This window comes from Protopterus annectens, chromosome 1.part0 (genome assembly GCF_019279795.1).
Source record: "Protopterus annectens isolate FY-2018-M chromosome 1.part0, PAN1.0, whole genome shotgun sequence".
In the NCBI taxonomy this organism is placed as follows: Eukaryota; Metazoa; Chordata; order Ceratodontiformes; family Protopteridae; genus Protopterus; species Protopterus annectens.
Window position 1 is genome coordinate 289,877,595 of NC_056725.1, and position 24,101 is coordinate 289,901,695.

General features: G+C 43.1%; 1 protein-coding gene across 1 annotated transcript in view; it reads right to left on the reverse strand.

Moving 5' to 3' along the window:
• Positions 1–322: 322 nt before the first annotated feature.
• Positions 323–24,101, reverse strand: part of CRIPT (CXXC repeat containing interactor of PDZ3 domain) — a 180,251-nt gene continuing 156,472 nt past the window's right edge. The window contains exon 5 of the mRNA XM_044059884.1: positions 323–565. Within this exon, the coding sequence (XP_043915819.1) occupies positions 501–565 (65 nt within the window). The 3' untranslated portion in view covers positions 323–500. The remainder of the gene's footprint in view (positions 566–24,101) is intronic.

Sequence of the window (24,101 nt, forward strand, 5' to 3'; positions counted from 1 at the left end):
ACAACCACACGCTCAGTTAATCAAATTCTCTAGCACTTACCTAGCTCTTCAGTACATTCTAGCAATATTAGATTCCTCCACTCTGAATTAACCCATTTCACTCTAATCTAGGCAGCTCTCTGACAGTCAGTTTCTAAATCAGGTTACCAGCACTGTATACTGAAATATGACCACTTTAATACCTCAGCTACTACAACAATAGCACATGATGGAGATCATCATAGCTAAAAAACACAAAGCAGCAAACCATTACAATGTGATGTTTTCTGCTTTTCAGTAAGCTGCCCACTACCTGGTAAAGGACAGACAATTTACCACTACAGTATTTAACAATGTAGTTTAATGATAGGCAGGAGCTAAAGTGTTCGCTGTAGCTGAAACCAGATAACCAGAAACATGCACCTCTCCTTGGTCAGGAGAGAAATAAAAGCCCTAAGAATAAAACACTAAAAACAATTCTAAAGGACTTCTACAGGTGTGGCTAGGTGACATTTTAGCAGTTACACAGATGTCTGCTTGTAGTTCTTGGTGTCCAGAACTTTCTTCCCACACATACAGCAGATGCCTGAAAAAAAAAAAGAAAAGAAAAAAAAAGAATTCAGTTACAAATGGATACTTTGACATTTCCATTTTCTGAATTAACTAGCTGAAAGAAACATTTAAACAGAGCTGCCGCAACTTCAAATATACCAAAGCATGATTTAATTTATTACGATTTCAGATGGAACCTTCTAAAATACAACTGTACAATAACTGTAAAGATAGACATTCAAAATGTGACTACTGAAGCACACAGCACAGGTAATACTCAGTCACAAGATACCTGGAATCCAACCTTGGCACCACAGTGCAAAGGGATAAAGCTCAGAATGTAAAGACAACTCACATTCAACAAGCAGTACATATGCTGGAGAGACTGAGTAGGGAAGATGTCAGTGAGCAGCTGACATCAGCCCATCCATCCTGGGTGGAGGGAGGAAGGTCAGCTCTATGTACTGACACCACCTGCAGGACTGCTGATGCATTGCCTACAGCAAGAAACATAGTATTTCCACATGCTTGGTCCCTCTCAACATACAGAATGTATGCAGCTCTTAAGCAGCAGCTACAGCTGGGCATGCAAGCTGCCTAGGGGGTGGGGATAGGACAGTCTGCAGAATAGTCAGACTGGCCTAGCCCCCAACACTAGACTCTCACTTCCAATGGTGAATAAATGAGTTGGAAAACACTCATCCTGATGGAGGAAGGAATGGGTCTATGGGTGCAAAAACGGGGAACCTTTAGACAGATCCTGAAAAGCAAGAAAAATGGGGGGGGGGGGTAACTGCACTCTAGAGATATCTTCAGTCTAGCAAACAGTGGAAAAAACATTAGGCAATGTTACAACTAGAGACAGTCTCACATCAGACTATCCATTGACTTGATCTATGTCCACTCCAATTTTATACCTGCAACCTTGCAAAACATAATAAAGACAGCTGAATACACAAAACGAAAAATACAAGTAGTGGTTACAGAATGTTTCATGCTGGCTTCCAGTCAGAACAGCAGGATCACAATTATGACTTCTGCAACTCTGTAAGAGTGGGACTGATGAAGAACACAACTCATGTCAAAACTGGTGATGCCTTACAGGAGTTTTTTTGCAGAACAAGTTCACCCTCCCTTTCCACATCTCTGCTACTTATAACTCTGGAATCACAGCACCTTGACAAACACAGAATAATCTAAGATATCCCAACCTCAAACTTCACTTTCCCTGATGTTTGCATTTCAGGACTGCAATTATGTCTTTCAGAATCTCAACATGAAATCAAGGCACACTACTGCAATGAAAATTCACTTGTTCTTTTATGCATCTTCACTGTTAAATTTTTAGGTATATTCTTAGAGATGCTGACAACAAACTGTAAGCAGTGATGCCACATTAACATAATTCCTGAAATACTGCCTTAGACTGTGGTACAAGTGAAGATGCTTTCAAGAAGCAACTCATCAGGCATCAAACCTCAGACTCATCCTGTATGTTGTGAAACTTACTTCCATGCCTCACTGTCAAAGGATTAAAGCACATGAACGCATGAAAATCTGACAAGACAGTACAATTGTGACATGCCTCATCACACGAAGCAGATGCTTATCTTCTCTACTGTTTCTTCAGATTTAAAGCACATATGTGCACCAATACCTTACTGGTATTTAACCAGAACACAGGTCCACTTACCTTTGAATAAAATTTAAAAAATGAAGCTCTTACATCCCTGCTACCCTAACCAGCCCATCAACTAATTTAGATGGTCTCCCTTCCCCATGGGAAGATTTAGAGCTCTCCAGTAGCGGTAGGGAGTGAAGTCCCAGAGATTACTTGAAGTATCAAATGGAGGAAAAAAATAAGCATAATTTAGATATGTGAAAGAGAAAGAGTAGGAACCCATCATAGTTATAACCAAACATGCGTCTTAAGAAAGTCTTAATCATATTAAGACTTGGTCTTTTTTCCTGCCCTTTTTTCTGGTATTTGCCATCTACGAGTCCTCATGTGACCAGGCTTCCCTACTCATTTCCAATGAATGACAATCAATGGAAGATGCCAAGTGTTCTTGCACTTGTTCCAATTCCCTACAGCCTCTCCCAGCAGCCTGACACATGAGGACTTTCTACAACTCCAACCTAGAGACACAAGTGCACCGATTGGCATATACTTCTCAGCCCTTCTTGATGCAAGCTTCAATATTGACATTTGCTGTGCATCAGTTATGTGGTGAGTCAGGTTGCCTTTTTCTCTCAAAACAATGGCTGAGGCAGTGTTAGCCACTCCAACCCTACCGGGCTGGCTTCTCATTGCCACGACTATAACATGGTCCTGAGTCACCTGGGTTGCACTCAGGGTTTTATCCTTCTGCATCACAGAACTGAAAGTTATCGACTGATCTTGGTAACTGCTAAAGTGAATCTCTCAGGCCAACAATATATACTGTCCCTTGCATACACAAATCTATTGTAGATTTGTGCTACAAAGTGCAGTCATTTCGACATGTACTTTCATTTTTAGCCCCTTAACCTGCTTGCCAGGATTTCTAGGCTACACAATAATCTGAACAAACACCAGGCACCTCCAAACAGAATGCACCATGAGGGTAAAGCAGTGGGTGTAGCCCCTAGCTGAAGACAGATGGGAAATTTCTGGAGAGAGAGAAGTGAAATCACACATTAAATGTTATGGCTTTCCTGTACTCCTGTTTCTTGATTCATCTCATTTGTATGAAACATCACGCCAAAACTCTAAAGGACGGAGGGAAGGAAAACTCTTTTCCTCGTTACTTGCCAGAACATTAAACCTTTAAAAGAATATAAACTGAAGGATCAGGCTATTCTTGTGTTGGAGAAATAACTCTTCCCTGAAAACAAGACTGCATGCTCGAATAGCAAGCCACATGGATGGACACAAAAGTAAAGGAATGATGCAAAAGCAAAAGAAAAAATGATCTTCATTTGTTCCAAAGAACAAAGGGAACAAACTTGCATGTTAGGTTCTTCCAAATCTAAAAATGAAAATATTGCAAAAAACATGCCTTTAATGTCTCCCTTTCTACACGATGCACAGTCCCACTGAAAATGTCCATCATTAAAGAATTATTCTGAATGAATTACGTGGACCAAAGTAATAATTTCTGAACTAGGGAATTTCTTACAATGATGATCTTAATTGCAAGCCTCTGCACCCACATGTAGAAACAAAGTTTCATTCACATACCTGTTTTTATGACCTTGATTCAAGCAGCTTCATTCCCAAAAAGAATGTTCACAGCGATAAGGAGGAACCTAACTTGGACATATTATCTGAAACAACATGAACCTAAAGTCAAGCCTGCCTTACAACCATTACTTCTGCAAATGGACTTAATGTAACAGTCTATGGACGACTGCACTTAAAAAAATGTTGGCTGCCATGATTAAAAATGATTTATTATCCTCCCTTTTCAAGGGCAAATCAACAGCAGTCAAAGCCTCTTGACTGACATTTAGATTCATCTTGCAAAAGCTTCAAGGACTCAGTACAGAATTAAATTTTCTTTTCCAGGGTATCGGATACTTCAGTGGCATTATCCTGAAGAGAGAGGCATCGAATACTACATTTCCGTTGCATTTGCCACACCCAGAGGGACCAGTGAACAATTTAATCATAAAGATATCATCATGTTTACTAAGAATTAAACCTTTTGGGGATTAACAACAGGTGGTCTTTAACAAAATAATTTTTTTTAAATTTCAATTTCCATGCAAGGGGAAAGTACAGTTTTGTACCTACCATAAATGTAGATGTTCGAGTGCTAATACAGCTGCAGTCATAACAGATGGGTTCTCCTGCCGTCAGGTGGGTCCTCGGTCGGCCGAATTCCAAAGTCTAGGTCCAGCGTCGGTTGTCGTCGCTTCTTCCCTGACGTCAGTGCGATAGGGGTATAAAAGAACCAGCCGACACCATTTTCTTCAGTTTTTCTTGCCCCAGATGTCAGGTGCCCCCAGAAGGAAGGCAATACATAAATTAGTGTAATAAAGCAATGCCATATAAACAAAATACAGTAGTGCAAGCAAATACATCATGAATGAATACCCCAATCTGGTTGCATGAGGATATGTCAGCCAATAGGCCTGTCCCAAGAGGGGAAGGAGGGAGGGAAACCTGGACTGCAGCTGTATTAGCACTCGAACATCTACATTTATGGTAGGTACAAAACTGTACTATGTTCATTGTGCATACAGCTGCAGTCATAACAGATGGGTAGAATCCCAAAGCTAAGAAAGGGGTGGTAGGCACTAGGTGGAACTAGGAGGAGCCAGAATGCCCTGCAAGACTGCAGTGGCAAAGCCCGCTCTAGATTTGGAGTATAGTGGAAGGTGGTAGTGCTTGGAGAAGGTATGCACAGAACTCCAAGTGGCTGCTTCTAAAATATCTTTGGTAGGAACTCCTCTGAGAAAGGCTGCAGAGGTAGCCATGGCCCTTGTGGAGTGAGATCTGATGCCTGTAGGTACAGTTTTGCCATGAAAAGAATAGCAAAAGCGTATGCAGTGGGCTATCCATTTTGAGATTGTCTGTTTGGAAATTGGCTTTCCTTGAGCTCCTAATAGCATAGGACACAAAGAGCTGTTCTGATTTTCTGAAAGGCTTTGTTCTGTCCAAATAATAACGCAGTTGTCTGTGGATGTCCAAGGAATGTAGTAATCTCTACCCTTTGTTTTGAGGATTAGAATAAAAGGTAGGTAAGTGTATGGCCTGATTCAAAGCTACCCTGGATACCACTTTTGGCATAAAGGACGGGTTGGTTCGTAAGGAAACTCTGTCCTGATGAAAGATGATAAAAGGCTGCACAGCCATGAGAGCTTGTAGTTCTGAAACTCTACAAGCTGAGGTGATAGCCAGAAGGAAAGCTGTTTTCCAGGACAAGTATTGCAAATCTGATGAGGCAGCTGGCTCAAAAGGAGGCAAGGTCAGTTTTTCCAGAATGAAATTGAGATCCCAAGCAGGTATTGGTTGTTTCCTTGGGGGTTTTAGATTCTTAACTCCTCTGAGGAACTGTCTTAAGAGGGGGTGAGAGAATAAGGGTGGATCAGTGTTGTATTCTGCAGAAATGGCTGAGGCATGGATTTTGATGGAGGAGAATGAAAGTCCACTGCTTAGCAGCTCAGCTAGATACTGTAATATTTGAGGTAAATTCAGTTTTCCAGGATCCTGGCCCTTTTTCTCATTCCAGACACAAAACAGTTTCCATTTTGCGGAGTAAGCTTTCCTAGTAGATGGCCTTCTGGCCTCCAAAATGACATCCTGCACCTCCTTGGAGAGTAGGGTCTGTTGTGATGCTAAGGAATCTTCCATGCGGCTAGATTGAGTGTTTTTAGCGGACTGTGAAGGGTTTTGAAGCTGTGCTGAGTCAGGAGAAGAGGCATTAGAGTCAGGGTCCATGGTGGGGAATGCGTCAGGCTCCTCAGGAGTGGATACCAGTGTTGTCTTGGCCAGTCTGGAGCAATGAGAATCATCTTTGGTCTGTCTGCTCTGGTTTTCAATAGAACTTTGGGCAGCAGAGGAAGAGGTGGGAAGGCATAAACTGTCATTGATGTCCAACTGAAAGAGAGAGCGTCCACTCTCCAGGCCTTTGGATGGAAAATCCTTGAGCAGAATTTTGTCAACTGGTGATTTTTGTGGGAGGCAAAGAGATCTATGTCTGGCCTTCCCCATGCTTGGATTATCTCTGTAAAAACTTGAGGATGCAACTTCCATTCGTGTGGATCTGTCATATTTCTGCTTAGGTTGTCTGCCAGCGTGTTTTCCTTGCCTGGCAAGTACTGTGCTTATAGTTCGATTTGTAAGTCCATGGTCATGTTCCAAAGTGACATGGCCAGTCTGCATAGGGGGTATGAATGTGTTCCTCCCTGTTTGCTTATGTACCACATAACTGTGGTGTTGTCTGTTCTTATTAATAGTTGACCTGGTTGCAGAACGTCTCTGAAAGCTATAATAGCATTTATTACTGCTAGCATTTCCTTTTGATTGATGTGAAGGTGCTTTTCATTTTGGGACCATTTGCCCTGAATGCACCGATCTGTCATGTGCATCCCCCAGGGCGTAATCCGAGGCATCTGTTGTGATGACTTGATTTGCTTGAGGCTTGCTGAATGGGAGACCTGTGTTTGCTTGGCATGCTTGAGCCAACCACAGAAATTCCTTTTGAAGACATGGAATTAGTGGTATTATTGTTTCCAAACTGTGGCTGTGTTGAGACCATAGGTTTTTCAGGTACCATTGAAGTTTCCTCATATGCAGCTTTGCATATGGGATTAGTAAGATGCAAGATGCCATGAATCCCAGAGCCTGCAGGATTTTCCTTGCAGTCAGCCTGGTGCAATTTGCTAGTGCTCTGAAATATTGAGTTAGTTGCCCCTGCTTCTCTGGCATGAGGTAGGCCATCTGGGTATTTGCGTCCAAGTTGGCACCCAGGAAAATTATTTTCAGAGAGGGTATTAGCTTTGATTTCTTTTTGTTGACTGTGTATCCCAGAGAGTTCAACAACATTATTACATAAGCCAGATGTTTCAGAAGAATGTGCTTGCTGTCCGCTTGGATCAGGCAGTCGTCCAAATAGGGGTATATTTGTATCCCTTGAAGTCTGCAGTAGGCAATTACTGATGCCAGGCATTTCGTGAATACTCTGGGCGCAGTAGATAAGCCAAAGGGCAATGCAGAGAATTGATAATGGGTTGAACCTGCAAGAAATCTGAGGTATCTTCTGCAATTTTGTCTGATTGGGACATGCAGGTATGCCTCCTTGAGGTCCAATGTTACCAGCCAAGACTCCTTGCCCAGCATGGGAAGAAGCTGCTGTAGAGTGAGCATCTTGAATTTTGGTGCAGTAGAAATGTGTTTAGGATGGATAGGTCCAAAATAGGTCTCCAATCTTTTCCCTTCCTTGGTACCAGGAATAGTCTGGAATAAAAACCTTGACCTTGTTCTTGCGTAGGTACCTCTTGAATAGCTTTCATGTCTATGAGATCTGTAATTTGCCTTTGTGCCTCTGCCCTTTGATTGTGTGGCAGGTTTGGCATGCCTCTCATTTTTGGAAGGGTGTGAAAATGGAATCTGTAGCCTCTGTTTATAATGTCCAGGATCCATTTGTCTTTTGTGACAATATGCCAATTTTTTGAAAATAATGCCAGTTTTCCGCCTAAGGGTGCTGCCATTTGAGTCTTGCTTGGCATGCAAAGGGGAAAGTCATTGGGCTTGCTTTCTGAATGGTTGCGAGTTATCCTCACCACCTCTTTGTGTAGGAGCTTGCCATTGTCTGCCTCTAAACGATCCTTGGGATTGTCCTCTGCCCCTCGGGCGCCTGTATCTACCTCTTTGGGGTCTGTCCGTGGCTGGAAAGGACCAATTTTTGGAAGGCCAATTTCTTCTGAAGCGTGGGGGTTGTACCTGTAGAAAATCTTTCACAGTTTGCATTGATTTAGCCTTTTCCTCCATTTTCCTTAATACCTCCTCAGCATTAGCACCAAATAATACATCCTTTTGTAGAGGGGCATCTAGTAATTTAGCTTTGACTTCATCTGGCAAGGTTTGTTCCTTGAGCCAGGCATGTCTACGTATGACTGATCCTGTAACAGCAGCTCTACATGAGGCCTCTAGAGTAGACATGTCCAACCTGTGGCCCACGGGCCGCATGAGGCCCTCAGAGCTCTTCCATGTGGCCCTCTACCTCTAACTCCAACATCAATGTACGCATGGCCCAAAACACTTTTTTTTTTTTGTGTTTTTCATGCCCTTGACCTGTAATTAACATCGGTGTGTGTATGCGCCAAAGCATCCTTCTAGTTTTTATTTTTTTGCGCCAAAGAAGGGTCTGTGTGTTCCCGCCATTATTTCGTGCCAAAGAATCTGTGTGTTCTCACTGAAGATGGACTCGTGTATGGATTTACCACCATTACCTTTGAAAGAGACCGCATTTAACCTGTGTTAATAGGCAAGTACGGAGTGAGTGCATGCGTGAAAGCAGAATGTTTGTGTGTGGAAGTAGAAGAGTGTGTTTGTGTACATGACAGAGAGACACATGCACAAAGAGGCTAACTACGATCACTCTACCTACTGAACACAAACAAGTTGGCTCACAAACATATCCTACATTAAAAGTACACTTTCATTAAATTGCAGCTTTCCTGACGGGCAGAGTGTTGTGTTGAATATAAAATCATACACCTCAACTCTATGGATTTTTGAAGAATGTCTGGATTTTTTCCTCATCTTCCAATTTGTGTCTCTTGCTTAGGAAATAAAAGTAGTCATCCAAGGTAATGCAGTTCCAGGGAGTAAGAATAAGACAGCAGCCCAGGGTTAATGGGTCAGTAGTGGATTGACTACTGTGACTGTAGCATATAAATTTATTTTTTTTTTTTGACCAACAAAAAAGCACCTAGTACTGTTTTGTCATTGGTGGGTTCCAAGCAGTGGTAGACTGGACAACAGTAAGCATACCTTTGGTGGATCATCAATACTGGCAAATCAGGTGGGCACAATGTCATTTTTTAAATGTTGGGGTTTTAGTGTGCGTTTGTGTTGGGAGTGCTGCAACAGTAAATGATTATTAAAGACAGCGACTTAGACTATGGAGAATGTTTTTGTTTCAAAACCTGATACTTGGGTACTAGGCATGCCAAAAGTAGATGTTTTAAGACCTAGCTTCTTGCCATTTACAGTGTGTGGATATTTACATTTAATGGACAATGTTAGCAGTATGAGTGTGGTCCTGTAGGGATCTGGAGGATGCCAAGTCTACCACTGCTAATGTCTTGTAAAGTGACCTAGAAATGGATATTGCGATGTTACTGAAAGAAAGAATATAGCAAGTGAGCTTTGAAATATAGTTTAAACAAAGTGCACTTGCAATTTACAGGCCATAATTTAATTTATTTCAGGTAGTCCAGATCCTGGTAGATTGTATACCATTAGACTTAATTAGGGAGAGGTGTCATTCTGGGTAAATAAGCAGCCCTAGTTTCAGTGTGAACTCTGTGGTTGTTTGCAGGTAGAAAGTTGCAGGATGTGGATCCAATGTGTTTTATTATTTTTAATGCATTTGTCATTTCAAAGCATGGTTTTCCTTGTTGCAAAAGAAGGCAGGATTGACTGAGCAATATAATGCTTAACTGGCAATGACTGGATAGAAGCATTATATGTGAAGTATAATGTTTGTAGCTACAGTTGTTTCAGTGGTGTCTGATGCATAATTATTTTTGGGCCCGTGTCCCAATTTTATTTTTCGCTTTTGTCCAGATTTCTTGCTCTAAGGTTGAGAGGTATGGTTCCATGCTAAATCAGAAGGTTGTATTTACCTTGAAAGACTTTTCAGCATAATAATGAGAAACGGAGCTTTTTTAATATATCTACTTATTTCCAATATAAACTGCCATGTAACCTTGCAAATAACTTTCTTAAGCTACTTTAATTCTTTTGGAATTGACAGGTATGCTTCATTGGTTCGGACGTAAGCATAGTGTGCTAATGTGACTGATTTCTTGCAGCAGTCCGGTTTACTTATCACAATAACTTTTCTGTGTTTCTGGGTGTGTGATCAATTTAACAATTTTAAAAGAAGTTTTCCAAAAATAAATACATAATGAATAATAAAAAAAAATCCTTTCTGCACTTTGAGCTATTGACAAAGTCTGGGAATTTGTTTGTTTTTTTTTTTTTTTTTCAAAAGTGAAGGTCAGCATTACAGCTCAGTAAACTCAGTCTGTGAATAACTTCTACACAAATTAAAATGTCTGACTGTCAAATGGATTTAGATTGGAGGGAAGTTGTATGTTTACTCCAGTTTGTAGTATGATCTTAGAGTTTATGGATTTCTTATTGATTTACTTTTTGCTGAGCAGTTTGATTTATTGAAGGTCCTTTTGGTGGTGGGAAATTGCATGGATGAATCTATCTCTGATTTTTTTTTTCAGATATTTTGACTTCCAGACAATTTCATTCAGTGAGTCTGTGTCATGTGATTACTGAGGTTGCCTATTTTACAAGTAGGGGCTCCTTTTGTGTGTACAAGAGAGATTTAAAATGTATACTGAATATATTTTTGCAAATGGAATTCTTAGTTAAATAGGCCCCTCTTGGTCAAGTAGACTTGAGTAACCAATATTAGATCTTAGCCATCCAGCTAGGAAAGTTTAGTATGTGGATTTTCCATCCGGTTTGATGAAGGCTATGCTATGCACTCGAGGAGTACATTTATGGCTATCCATCCAGTTGTCGTGTTGCTTAACTACTTTGTTTGATAATTAGGAGCTTTTTACAGAAGTTGAAAGTTTGTGTCAAGAACCTGTCCATACAAAGTGACTTGTTTGTGTTGCAGTGAAGGCTGTGGTCCTTGTAGTGAGCGTTTTAAATATAACCAGTATTTCTGAGGTGGAGAGTCTCAAGGCAGGATCTTTCTTAGCCTGAAAAGCAAGCCAGTGATGAAATTTAAAGGGGCCAGTGAGAGACAGAGGAAAGCAAGAAGCTTTTTAGTCTGTTTGGATAGCTATGTGAACTTAGTCCTTTGACCTTTTTTTTTGTCAGAAATGGTTTTAGTCTTTCTTTTGACGGGGTGTTTTGCTGAGGCACATGCCAAAAGGGGCGTTGCACTCAATTGCTCTTGTAAAGGAAGAATACAGGGATGTTATGACCTCCTTGTCCCTGGATGAGAGACCCTTACTAATGAGGTGGGCCATGTAAAAAGCTTTCCGTACAACTGAGACAATGTGGTAGTCAAAAGTCTGGTATCTATCAACCTGGATGCCCAAGTACCTCACGACTGATTGTGTGCTTACAACATTGTTATTGTGATAAGTTGTGGGGACATCACTCTCCTCAAAGGGGATGATGCATTTTTTGGCATTTAGCTTGAGGCCATGTTTCTGGCACCAATAATTTGTTTGGGTGAGACCCTCTTGTAGCTTACTCAGAATTGTTTTAAGTCAGTAATGTGAATTCTTTACTTTATTGCAAATTTGTTGGCTTATTTTTGTGGATTATAATATTGTAGGAATGCTAATGTTGACATTTTATGTAGTTGGACTGCTGAAGGGTTATATATATATATATATATATATATATATATATATATATATATATATAAAATCTAAGATGTTATATATATATATATATATATATATATATATATATATATATATATATATCTAAGATGTTAGAGTTAACTGTTAGATTAGAGAATGAGAATTAGAATTTTAAGGCAAATATTAGGCATTTATTAAATGTATTCATTGTTCAAATGCACCTACAGTACAGCCAGGAGGTCGACGTTGGTCTCCTGCAGTAGTGAAAGAGTTAACTATGATATATTTTATATGCGTCCAAGACTATTTCTGTTCACTCAATATGGCCCTGGCAAGCCAAAAGGTTGGACACCTCTGCTCTAGAGCATCAAAACCACATTGTAAGGTATGTTTACCCACTTGTTCTGCACTATGCATCAAATCCTGCAACTCCTTCAAGTCTGGTTGTTCAGGTTGTGACATTTTACTTTTCAATTGTGATAACAAAAACTGTTGGTATTTTAGCATATGGAACTGACAGTTTAATGCCCTCATGGTTAAGGTAGCCGAGGTATACACCTTTTTTCCCCACCTTTCTAAGGATCTGGAATCTCTCTCGGAAGGTAATGGATTTTTAGCAGTGGAGGCCTTAATTCCCTTGGGGCCCTGTGAGATGGTTTCTGGGTCAGCAGCATGGCTTTTGTATAGAAATTGGTGCGAGTCAGGAACCCTGTAGTACCTGTCAGGCTTGACTGGGGCTGGAGGTAGAGAATCCGGGTTAAGGCAGGCCTCCGAGTACACATCATCTAGTATGTCCAAGACAGGAGGTATAGCCAGAGGCCTGTGCTGAGGTAGCAAGAGAAATTCCCTAAGCCTTTTCTTGGAATCTGAATAATCTTGGCCTTCCCAGTGGAAGTGTTCCCTTAAGGTATGCAAAGTTTCCCCAAATGAATAATCCTCTGGAGAGGATACAGAGGGAATGGACTCCTCTGCATCAGAGTCTTCAAAAGGGGAGTAAGAATGTTCCTGATCATCAGAGTGCTCTGAAATAATGGAGCCCTGATCAGAGGAGGGGGATTCTTCCGCCACTCTGGGTCTTTTGTCCAGGGGGGGGGGATGAGAACCCCTGATAAGAGTAATTAAATCCTCAGCCATTTTTAAGCATCTGTTTTTTAGGTATGGGGCCTGGAGATGGGCCCTGTGTAGCCTGTCTCTTAGAATGCATGGCTGCTTTAGACTTAGTGAAAGCCTTGATGGAAAAAGAAGAGGAAGGTCTGAAGACACCTTGAGAGGAGGTAGACCTATCCACATTTTCAGATTCACTGCCAAGAGTGGCTTCGGTATCTGTAGTCGGGGTGTGGGCTGAGGAGCCTGCGACCTCGGGCACAGGAGACACCACCAATGAAGTGTAGTCAGTAGTCAGGGGCTGTGTAGGTGCCTCACTGAGAACCGGACCACGTGTAGTCGGCTTTGGCGTGGTGTCGGTAGAGGCCGCGGACCTCGTGTGTTGGTCCTTATCTTTGCGCTTTTTAGACAAAACTGGAGTTGGAGTATCCGACGACATAATATAGATAAATGTTTTGCCAAAATATTGCTGGGCGAACTCCACCCGACGCTTAATGGTGCGTTTGTTGAATGTAGCACAAAAGCGACAGACCGAGACGTCGTGGTCTGGGCCTAAACAAGGAATACAGAGGGAATGGAAATCCTTATGCGGTATTTGCTTCCCACACGAAATACAATTATTAACTTTGCCTGACATCGGTCTGAGGCAAGAAAAGTTTCCCCAACGGGGTACTTAGCTTTCAAGAAGACTTCAGTTTCAACATTTTCGTAATTTCAGGAGCTGGCCGACCGGCACTTGCGAACTGCTTCGGCTTCGGGCACCGCATGGCAAGAAAGACTGAAGAAAATGGTGTCGGCTGGTTCTTTTATACCCCTGTCGCACTGACGTCAGGGAAGAAGCGACGACAACCGACGCCGGACCTAGACTTTGGAATTCGGCCGACCGAGGACCCGCCTGACGGCAGGAGAACCCATCTGTTATGACTGCAGCTGTATGCACGATGAACATCAGTGAAAGGGGTACCCCCATTCATCCAAAATCACTTTTCAGTGAAGATCATTTAGTTGAGACCAGAAGAGTGAATGGATAATCTGCAAAACTTAATAACTTGTCCCTAAGATTTTGCAACCTCAAAGTTAAAGTTGGAGGGGAGGGCAAGGATTAAAATTCTCTGCACAAAAGCCAAGGGGGCTTTGCCACCTTTTTTTTTTTTTTTTTTTTTTTTAATATAAAAACAGTGGATTGCCTGTTCAAGCTGATTGTCTTGAATGAATTGAATTTCCTGAAAAATAAATATGGTTCATTCAGCTCTATTAACAGTGGAAAACAAGAGATGGAAGATGCCACAAGCTCAGGATGAAGAAGCCCCCTCTTCTCAGACATCTGCAAAGGGCTCCACTAAAAATGTTAGAACAGTTGAAATAATGAAAAATAGGTAAGAGCCCAAGTATCCTTCCTTTCTTCACCGGCATCTTCAATTTTAGTCCTGAAAATTACACACCTCTGAACAAGCCAAAGCCTTTACCACACAGGAAGGAATTTGGTAGGACAAGGTTTTATCTTGGACATATAGTCTGCCTTTTCATAGCAGCTTGCACCTATTTGTCAGAATGTTTGCTAAAGTATGTATGCAGAACTACTTCTGTAAAAATGTAAAGATATGGAGTCAACAGTGTTATGAATGAGTCTTTGCCATTCAGGGTGCACAGTAATGGAAAAATGAGTGGTAATTTTCCAGACAATTCCCCTTTTCATCAAGGCTGCACAGTCTCAGAGGCAACAGATTAACTATGGGGAGGGCAGGGACGAAAAGCTATTACATTTTCTTCATTTATTAAATGAACTTGTGGACTTAAATTTAAAAAAAAAAAACAGCACTTTGCATTCTTGGAATTTCTTCTGCAGCATTTGCTGCAGCAATATATACTGTATATGTATTTTTTTATGAAGGTCTGACAGTACTTCTTGCTATAAATTTATTCTGTTGTCACAGATGAAAAATTGAAGTTCTGCAGTGTTTAAACCATTGGGATTCACTATGTCAGCACCCGCATCTAAGCTGTTTCATTCATCTAGGTATAAGCCCTCAGTCAGACCGAATACCAGAGGCTTAGTATTTCTGCATCGGTTACCGTGGCTCCAGGACTGGCGTCAGGCCGTCAGTGGTATAAAATCAGGCAGCAGATGCCATAAAGTACAGTTTTGTACCTACCATAAATGTAGATGTCCGATAGACATGCAACTGCAGTCATAAAGTACAGTTTTGTACCTACCATAAATGTAGATGTCCGATAGGTATGCATCTGCAGTCCTAACATATGGGTTGTCCTGCCTCAGGCAGCCCTTCGGTCGGCCGGATTCCAAAGTCTGGGTCTGGCCTCGGCTGATGTCGCACTTCACCCGACGTCATAGCTGCTGTTTATTGGGTATAAAGGCATCAGCCAACGCCATTTTACTCAGTGTTTCTTGCCCCAGATGCCAGGTGCCCTCTAGGAAGGCTAAATTTGGATAAATGCAAATAATTCCAAACAATAGAGAGCAAACAATATAAAAGTATATACATATATGTACATATATACAAACAAATACACCATAATACATTCCCCCAGCTAGCTAAAAGAGGGGTAAATACCCTAGGAATACCACAGAGGGGAAGGAGGGTGGGTAATCCTGACTGCAGATGCATACCTATTGGACATCTACATTTATGGTAGGTACAAAACTGTACTATGTCCTTCAAGGATGCATCTGCAGTCCTAACATATGGGTAGAATACCATAGCCAAACTGGGGAAGGAGGCACTAAGATAAAGATGGTGTAGTTAAGATCCCTTGCAAAACAGCAGTTGCAAAACCTGCTCGGGATCTAGAGTATAAGGAAGATTATAATGCTTGGCAAATGTATGCACGGAGCTCCAAGTAGCAGCTTCTAAAATGTCTTTGGTAGCCACTCCTCATAGGAAAGCTGTAGTGGTGGCTGTAGCTCTTGTGGAATGAGGTCTGATATTATCAGGAGTTGTCTTTCCATGAAAAGAGTAGCAAAATCGAATGCAATTTCCTATCCATTTTGAGATGGTCTGTTTTGAAATTGCTTTTCCTTGCATTCCTGTTGCATATGCTACCAGAAGCTGGTCAGTTTTTCTGCTGGTCTTAGTTCTGTCAAGAAAGTAGCGTAATTGTCTGTGCACATCCAAGGTATGTAGCAGTCTTTCCCCCCTGTTCTGTGGGTTGGGGAAGAATGTAGGTAAAGGAATCGCTTGGTTCAATAATACTCTGGAGACCACTTTTAGCATAACGGTAGGGTTAGTTCTCAGAGAGACTCTGTCCTGATGGAAGATAAGGAAGGGTTGTACTGCCATTAATGCCTGTAACTCAGATACCCTTCTTGCTGAAGTAATTGCTAGCAGGAAAGCAGTTTTCCAAGACAAGAATTGTAATTCTGCTGTTGCTGCTGGTTCAAAAGGGGGAAGTGTTAACTTTTCCAGCACAAAGTTGAGATCCCATGTAGGTAAAGGTGGTTTCCTTGGAGGTTTTACACTTTTGATTCCTCTCAAGAACTGCCTGAGTAGAGGATGAGAGAAGACAGGAGGATCCATGTTGTATTCTGCGGAAATTGCTGATGCATGAATCTTAATGGAGGAGTAAGACAGGCCATTGTGGAATAGCTCTGCTAAATATTCCAGGATGTGTGCTATGTTTGCCAATGAGACATTTTCTCCCTTTGCTGCACTCCAAATGAGGTATCTTTTCCACTTGGCTGAAGTCTTCCTTGTGGAGGGTCTGCGTGCCTCCAGGATAATGTCCTTAACCCTCTGAGATAAACCTGGGTTATTTTGTTTTATGCAATATTCCAAGCAGCTAGCTGCAGTGTTTTCAAGTTTGGATGTAGGATCTTGTAGTTGTCCTGTGTTAGTAGTAAGGGACATAGAGGTAGAGGCCATGCGTGTGTCCGAGACATGCTTCTCAGTAGCGGGTACCAATGTTGCCTCGGCCAGTCTGGAGCTATCAGAATTACCCTTGGCTGATCCTCTCTGATCTTCAGTAGAACTTTGTACATCAAGGGAAGAGGTGGAAATGCATATGCTGTCAGGTTTTTCCAGCTGAAGGAAAGGGAGTCCACCCTCCAAGCAAGTGGGTGGTATGCTCTTGTGCAGAATTTCTTCAATTGGTGATTGTGTGGGGAGGCAAACGGGTCTATCTGTGGTAGTCCCCATTTCTTTGTTATGGCTTTGAAGATATCTGGATGCAGCATCCATTCGTGAGCATCCGTGGTAGTTCTGCTTAAGGTGTATGCTAGAGAATTTTCTTTTCCTGGTACAAATCTGGCCTGAAGTTGAATGTTGAGGTTCAGGGCCACATTCCACAGGTCCATTGCCATCCGGCATAGAGGATATAAATGTGTACCTCCCTGTTTGTTGATGTACCACATGACTGTGGTATTGTCCGTCCTTATCAGCAGATGACCCTGTTGAAGGAGTGGTCTGAATGCCTGGATCGCAGGTTTCACTGCCAGCATCTCCTTTAGATTTATGTGTAGATTCAGCTGGTCTTGGGTCCATAGGCCTTGCATACACTTGTCCACCATGTGTGCCCCCCATCCTAGGTCTGAGGCGTCCGTGGTGATGGTCTGGCTTGGATGAGGTTTGTGGAAAGGCAAGCCTCTGTTCAACTGACAGGCCTGAGCCCACCACAGGAATTCTTGCTTCAGGCATGGAATTATTGGAATCTGGGTTTCTAGACTGTGCTTGTGTTGAGACCATATATTCCTTAGGTAGCATTGTAGCTTTCTCATATGCAGCCTGGCATGCGGAACCAATATGATGCAGGATGCCATGTAGCCCAGGGCTTGCAGGACTTTCCTTGCAGTAAGCTGAGTTTGTGTTGTTAATGTCATAAAGTAGACTGGTAGTTGCTTTTGTTTTTCTTCTGTGAGAAAAGCCATCTGAGTTGATGTATCTAGTTCTGCACCCAAGAATGTTATCCTTTGGGATGGTACTAGTCTTGACTTTTGCATGTTGACTGTGTATCCCAAGGCTTGCAACAGTTGTATGACATTTTCCAAATCTTTTGTTAACTTTGCCTTGTTGTCCGCTTGTATTAGGCAGTCATCCAGGTATGGGTAAATTTGAATTCCCTGAAGTCTGCAATGAGCAATTACTGATGCCAGGCATTTCGTGAATACTCTGGCCGCAGTAGATAAGCCAAAAGGCAATGCTGAGAATTGATAATGCTCTGATCCTGCAAGAAATCTGAGGTGTCTTCTGCAATCTGGTCGTATAGGGACGTGCAGGTATGCCTCCTTGAGATCTAGAGTCACCAGCCAAGACTCCTTGCCCAGCATGGGAAGAAGTTGCTGGAGGGTCAGCATTTTGAATTTTGGAACAATGAGGTATGTGTTCAGTGCGGACAAGTCTAGAATAGGTCTTCATTGATTTTCTTTTCTTGGTACAAGGAAAAGCCTGGAGTAAAATCCTTGGCCTTGTTCCATAGGTGGCACCTCTTCTATAGCTCTCATCCTTAGTAAGTTGTTGATTTGTCTTAGAGCGTCTGTTTTTTTGCTTGGTGGTAGGTTTGGCATTCCTCTCTTTTTTGGTAGAGTGTGGAAGTGAAACCTGTAGCCCTTGTCTATTGTTTGTAAAGTCCATTTGTCTCCTTAATGTAATGCCAGTTGTCGGAGAATAAGGCTAGTTTTCCGCCCAAGGGTGCTTCCAGTTGTTCCCTGGTAGGCGGAACTAGAGCCAAGTCATTGTGTCTGCCCTGTGGAAGTGGTTGTAGTTGATTCTGTGGCAGTACTTCTCTGGTTGGTAGGTTGCCACTGACGTCCCCTGTAGGCACCCCTAGATTGACCTCTGCCTCTTGGGCGTCTATTTCTGCCTCTCTGCGCTCTGTAGTTGTCTGGAAAGGACCAATTCTTCGAAGGCCAATTTCTGCTAAACCTCGGAGGTTGGACCTGTAAGAAATCCTTGACTGTTTGGACAGATTTTGCTTTTTCTTCCACCTTCTTTAGAACCTCCTGTGCAGGGGAGCCAAACAAACTTTGTTTCTCCATGGGAGCATCTAGGAGTTTTGACTTAACATGGTCTGGTAAGGATTGTTCTTTTAACCAGGCATGTCTTCGAATCACTGTTCCAGTCATAGCTGATCTAAAGGAAGCCTCCAGTGCATCATAGCCACATTTTAAGAAATGGTTACTGACCTGCTGAGAGTTATGTACCAAATCCTGAAGGGACTTGCGGTCTAAAGGTTCAGGAGAAGACAGTTTTTTATTTAGCTGGTCTAACAAAAATTCCTGGTACTGAATCATGTGAAATTGACAGTTCAATGCCCTGGCCGAAAGAGTAGCAGAAGTATAAACCTTTTTACCCCATCTCTCTAATGCTCTAGATTCCCTTTCAGAGGGAAGAGGGTTTTTGGCAGAGGCAGCTGCCACACCTTTAGGGCCCTGTGAAATGGTTTCAGGGTCTGCAACAGGAGCCTTATACAGATGGTAGTGTGTGTCCGGGACCCTGTAATATCTGTCTGGCTTGGCAGGGACCGGAGGAAGAGAATCAGGAGCAGTACAGGCATCATTATATGCATCATCAACAACTGTTAGTACTGGCGGAATGGCTAAAAGCCTATGCTGTGGTAAGTGTAAAAAAGTCCTTAGCCTTTTCCTTGAATCTGAAAAATCCTGGCCCTGCCATTGGAAGTGTTCCCTCATAGTATGCAAGGTTTCCCCAAAGGAAAATTCATCAGGAGGAGAAGCAGAAGGAATGGAGTCTTCTGCATCAGAATCCTCATAAGGAGAATATGGGCCTTCGTGAGGGACTGAAATGTCTGAGTCATCCGAGGAATAATCTGTAGAGACAGGTTCCGGAGGTTCAGTCCTAGGCCTCTTGTCTGGAGGGGGCTGAGAGGCCCTGTCTGGGTGAGGTTGGGATCCTCTGTTCAAAGAAATGAGATACTCAGCCAGGCTGAGTATTTGGGAACTAGAGGTAGGCCTATGTGAAGGAGTTTTGGCAGGCAAGGCCTTAGAAGATTTAGCTGCTTTAGCCCTGGCAAAAGCCTTGATAGACATGGAAGGAGGGGGTCTAGCAGCCCCACGTGCAGGGGTAGATATGTCTAAAGGAACAGAGTCTGACAAATCCTGGGTGCCTGCTTCTGTAGCAGTAAATTCAGTAGCAGATTCAGCCATGCTCTGAGGCCTTGGCTATCTGAAGTATGCTTTCGGCTGAAGGAAGAACCAGGGGCTCGGTTTCCGCCAAAACCGAGACATTCGCGGTTGGCCTAACCGTGGTTTCAGCCGAAACTGCGGGCCGCGAATGTCGGTCCTTTTCCTTGCGCTTTTTAGCTAATTGAGTAGTCGGAGTCTCCAACGGCATTTTGTATCCAAAAGCGGGACCAAAAAACTCCAATGCAAACTCCGACCGACGTCTAAGTGTCCGTCTGTTGAAGGAAGCACAGGCTAGACAAGCTGATACGTCGTGGTCTGGGCCTAAGCAAGGAAGGCAGTAAGAGTGGAAATCCTTATGAGGTATTTGTTTCCCACAAGTTAAACAATTATTTACTTTGTCTGACATCGGCTGAGGCAAGAAAGAGTCCCCAACGGGGTACTTAGCTTTTTAGAAGTCTTCGGTAGTAGAAATCTCTGGATCTGACCGACCGACGCTTGCGAACATCTTCTGCTTCGGGCACCACGCGGCAAGAAAGACTGAGGAAAATGGCGTTGGCTGATGCCTTTATACCCAATAAACAGCAGCTATGACGTCGGGTGAAGTGCGACATCAGCCGAGGCCAGACCCAGACTTTGGAATCCGGCCGAAGGGCTGCCTGAGGCAGGACAACCCATATGTTAGGACTGCAGATGCATCCTTGAAGGACATCATATGGGTTTGTCCTGCCTCAGGCAGCCCTCGGTCGGCCGGATTCCAAAGTCTGGGTCCGACGTCGGCTGATGTCGCATTTCTCTCCGATGTCAGAGCGGCTGGAGTACATAAGCATCAGCCGACGCCATTTTCTTCAGTGTTTCTTGCCCCAGATGCCAGGTGCCCTCCAAGGAAGGTTGTAATCAAATTTGGAAGACAAACATAGGATTCCAGACAAATAAATGAGCAATAAAACAAATACACCATAACAGATATCCCCAGCTAAGAGAAACAGGGATAGGAGTGGACCCTAGGCATAGAGGGGTATGGAGGGAGGGAAAATCCGACTGCAGTTGCATGTCTATCGGACATCTACATTTATGGTAGGTACAAAACTGTACTATGTCCTTCAAGAATGCAACTGCAGTCATAACATATGGGTAGAATACCATAGCTTAGCTGGGGGAGGAGGAATGCTCTAGGAAAAAGATGGTGTGGCAATCAAACCCTGCAGGACTGCCGAAGCAAAGCCTGCTCTGGATCTGGAGTAGAGAGGGAGATTGTAGTGTTTGGAGAATGTATGCACGGAGCTCCATGTAGCAGCTTCTAGAATGTCCTTAGTAGGCACCCTCTTAAGAATGCTGTAGAGGTGGCTGTAGCTCTGGTGGAATGTGGTCTGACATTGGCTGGAACAGTCTTTCCATGAAAGGAATAACAGAATCTGATGCAATGTCCAATCCATTTTGAAATAGTCTGTTTTGAAATTGCTTTTCCTTGGACTGCAGGGGCGTAAGCTACAAAAAGTTGTTCAGACTTCCTACTGGCCTTGGTTCTGTCCAGGTAGTATCGAAGTTGTCTGTGAATGTCCAAGGTATGTAACAGTCTTTCCCCCTTTTCTCAGGATTGGGGAAGAAAGCAGGCAGATGAATAGCTTGATTTAAAGAAACCCTAGATACCACCTTTGGCATAAAAGTAGGGTTGGTTCTTAATGAAACCCTGTCTCTGTGAAAAATTATGAACGGTGGTATTGCCATTAGGGCCTGTAGTTCCGAAACCCTTCTTGCTGAGGTAATTGTCAACAGGAAAGCTGTCTTCCATGAGAGAAATTGCAAGTCAACTGAAGCTGCTGGCTCAAATGGAGGTAGAGTCAGTTTTTCTAGGACAAAATTGAGGTCCCAGGCTGGCACTGGAGCCTTTCTTGGTGGCTTAATGTTCTGGATTCCCCTGAGGAATTGCCTTAGCAAAGGGTGTGAAAAGACAGGAGGATCAGTGTTATATCTAGCTGAAATAGCTGATGCATGTATCTTTATGGAAGAATATGAGAGGTCGTTCTTTAGCATATCTGCCAAATATTCCAAGATGAGTGGGATGTTCAACAATGATACATCATGTCCCTTGCTGGTAATCCAATTGCTGAATCTCTTCCATTTTGCTAAGTAAACCTTTCTGGTGGAAGGTCTTCAAGCCTCTATTAGCATCCGCTGAACTTCCTTGGAGAGAGATAGGCTGAGGTTATTTATGGGATCTCCCAGGCTGTTAGCTGCAGTGTCTGAAGGTTTGGATGCACTGTTTTGAAATTGTGTTGAGTCAAAAGTAGAGGCCATTGGGGAAGGGCCCACCTCCTGGTGTGACATATGTTCCGTAGTAGTGGGTACCAGTGTTGTCTTGGCCAGTCCGAAGCTATCATGATTCCCTTGGGTCTCTCTGCTTTGATCTTTAGTAATACTGAGGTCATCAGTGGCAGAGGTGGGAATGCATAGATTGTTAGGAAGTTCCAGTTGAATTAGAGAGCATTTATCTTCCAAGCTTTTGGATGGTATGTCCTTGTGCAGAATTTTTGTAGATGATGGTTGAGGTGAGAGGCAAATAGGTCTACTTCTGGCCTGCCCCATGTCGAAGTGAGTTGTGTGAAGATCTTCGGATGTAACCTCCACTCGTGTGGATCTGTGAAATTCCTGCTTAGGCTGTCCGCCAACACATTGTCTTTGCCTGGAACAAACTGGGATTGTAACTGGATGTTTAGGCTCAGTGATTTTTCCCAAAGATGCATTGTCAGTCTGCAAAGGGGGTAAGAGTGGGTGCCCCCTTGCTTGTTTATATACCACATCACAGTGATGTCGTCTGTCCGTATCAGTAAATGGCCTTGCTGAAGTTGGTGCTGAAAGGCCTCGATGGCATGCATTACTGCCAGCATTTCCTTTTAGTTTATATGCAGATGTGTTTCCTTTGGAGACCATTGTCCTTGTATACACCTGCCTTCCATGTGCGCCCCCCATCCAAGGTCTGAGGCATCTGTGGTCATGGTCTGTGTTATCTGTGGTTTTCTGAATGACATACCTGTGTTTGCCTGGCTCACCGAGGCCCACCATAGGAATTCCTTTTGTAGGCATGGAATGAGCGGTATGGTTGTCTCCAAGTTGTTGCTGTGCTGAGACCAAATGCTTTTTAGGTACCATTGAAGCTTTCGCATGTGTAGTCTTGCTAATGGAACTAGGAGAATGCAGGATGCCATGTAACCCAGGGCCTGTAGGAATCTCCTTGCAGTCATCTGGGTGAGTTTTGCTAAACCTTTGAAGTAATGAGTTAACTTCTCTTGCTTGTCTTCTGTCAGGTAAGCCATTTGAGAGGCTGTGTCTAATTTGGCTCCTAAGAAGATTATTTGCTGGGATGGCAGCAGTCTTGACTTTTGGAAGTTGACTGTGTATCCCAGAGCTTGAAGTAATCGTATGACATAGTCCAAGTTTTTTGTCAACATCAATTTGTCGTCCGCTTGTATGAGGCAGTCGTCCAGGTACGGGTAAATTTGTATCCCCTGGAGCCTGCAGTGAACAATTACTGAAGCCAGGCATTTTGTGAATACTCTGGGCGCAGTAGATAAGCCAAATGGCAATGCTGAGAATTGATAATGCTCTGGCCCTGCAAGAAATCTGAGGTATCTTCTGCAGCTGTGTCTGATAGGGACATGCAGGTATGCCTCCTTGAGGTCCAGAGTAATCAGCCAAGACCCCTTGCCCAGCATGGGAAGGAGTTGCTGTAGAGTCAGCATTTTGAACTTTGGTACTATGAGAAAGGTGTTTAATGCGGACAAATCCAGTATTGGTCTCCATTGAGATTCTTTTCTTGGAACAAGGAACAATCTTGAGTAGAACCCCTGGCCTTGTTCTTGTTGTGGAACTCTTTCTATTGCTTTCATCTGAGTCAGCAGAGAGATTTGCTTGATAGCCTCTGCCCTCTGGTTTTGTGGTAGGTTTGGCATGCCTTGTTTTCTTGGCAAGGTATGAAAATGGAACCTGTAGCCTCGGTCTATAATGTCCAAAATCCATTTGTCCTTTGTCAGTCTGTGCCAATTTTCTGCAAACAGAGATAATTTCCCGCCCAAGGGAGCTTCTTGTTCCCTGGTAGGCGGTAGTAGAGGAAAGTCATTGAGATTGTGGCTGTGGGGCAGGTGAAACCCCTGCGTCGCTTCTTTGGTTTCCTGGCTGCCATTGTCGTCCCCTGTAAGGACCTCTGTATTGGCCTCTTCCTCGGCCACGTCTGTTTTTACCCCTTTGAAACTTTTCTGGATTAGGAAAGGACCAGTTTTTTGAAGGCCAATTCCTACTGAATCTGGGGGGC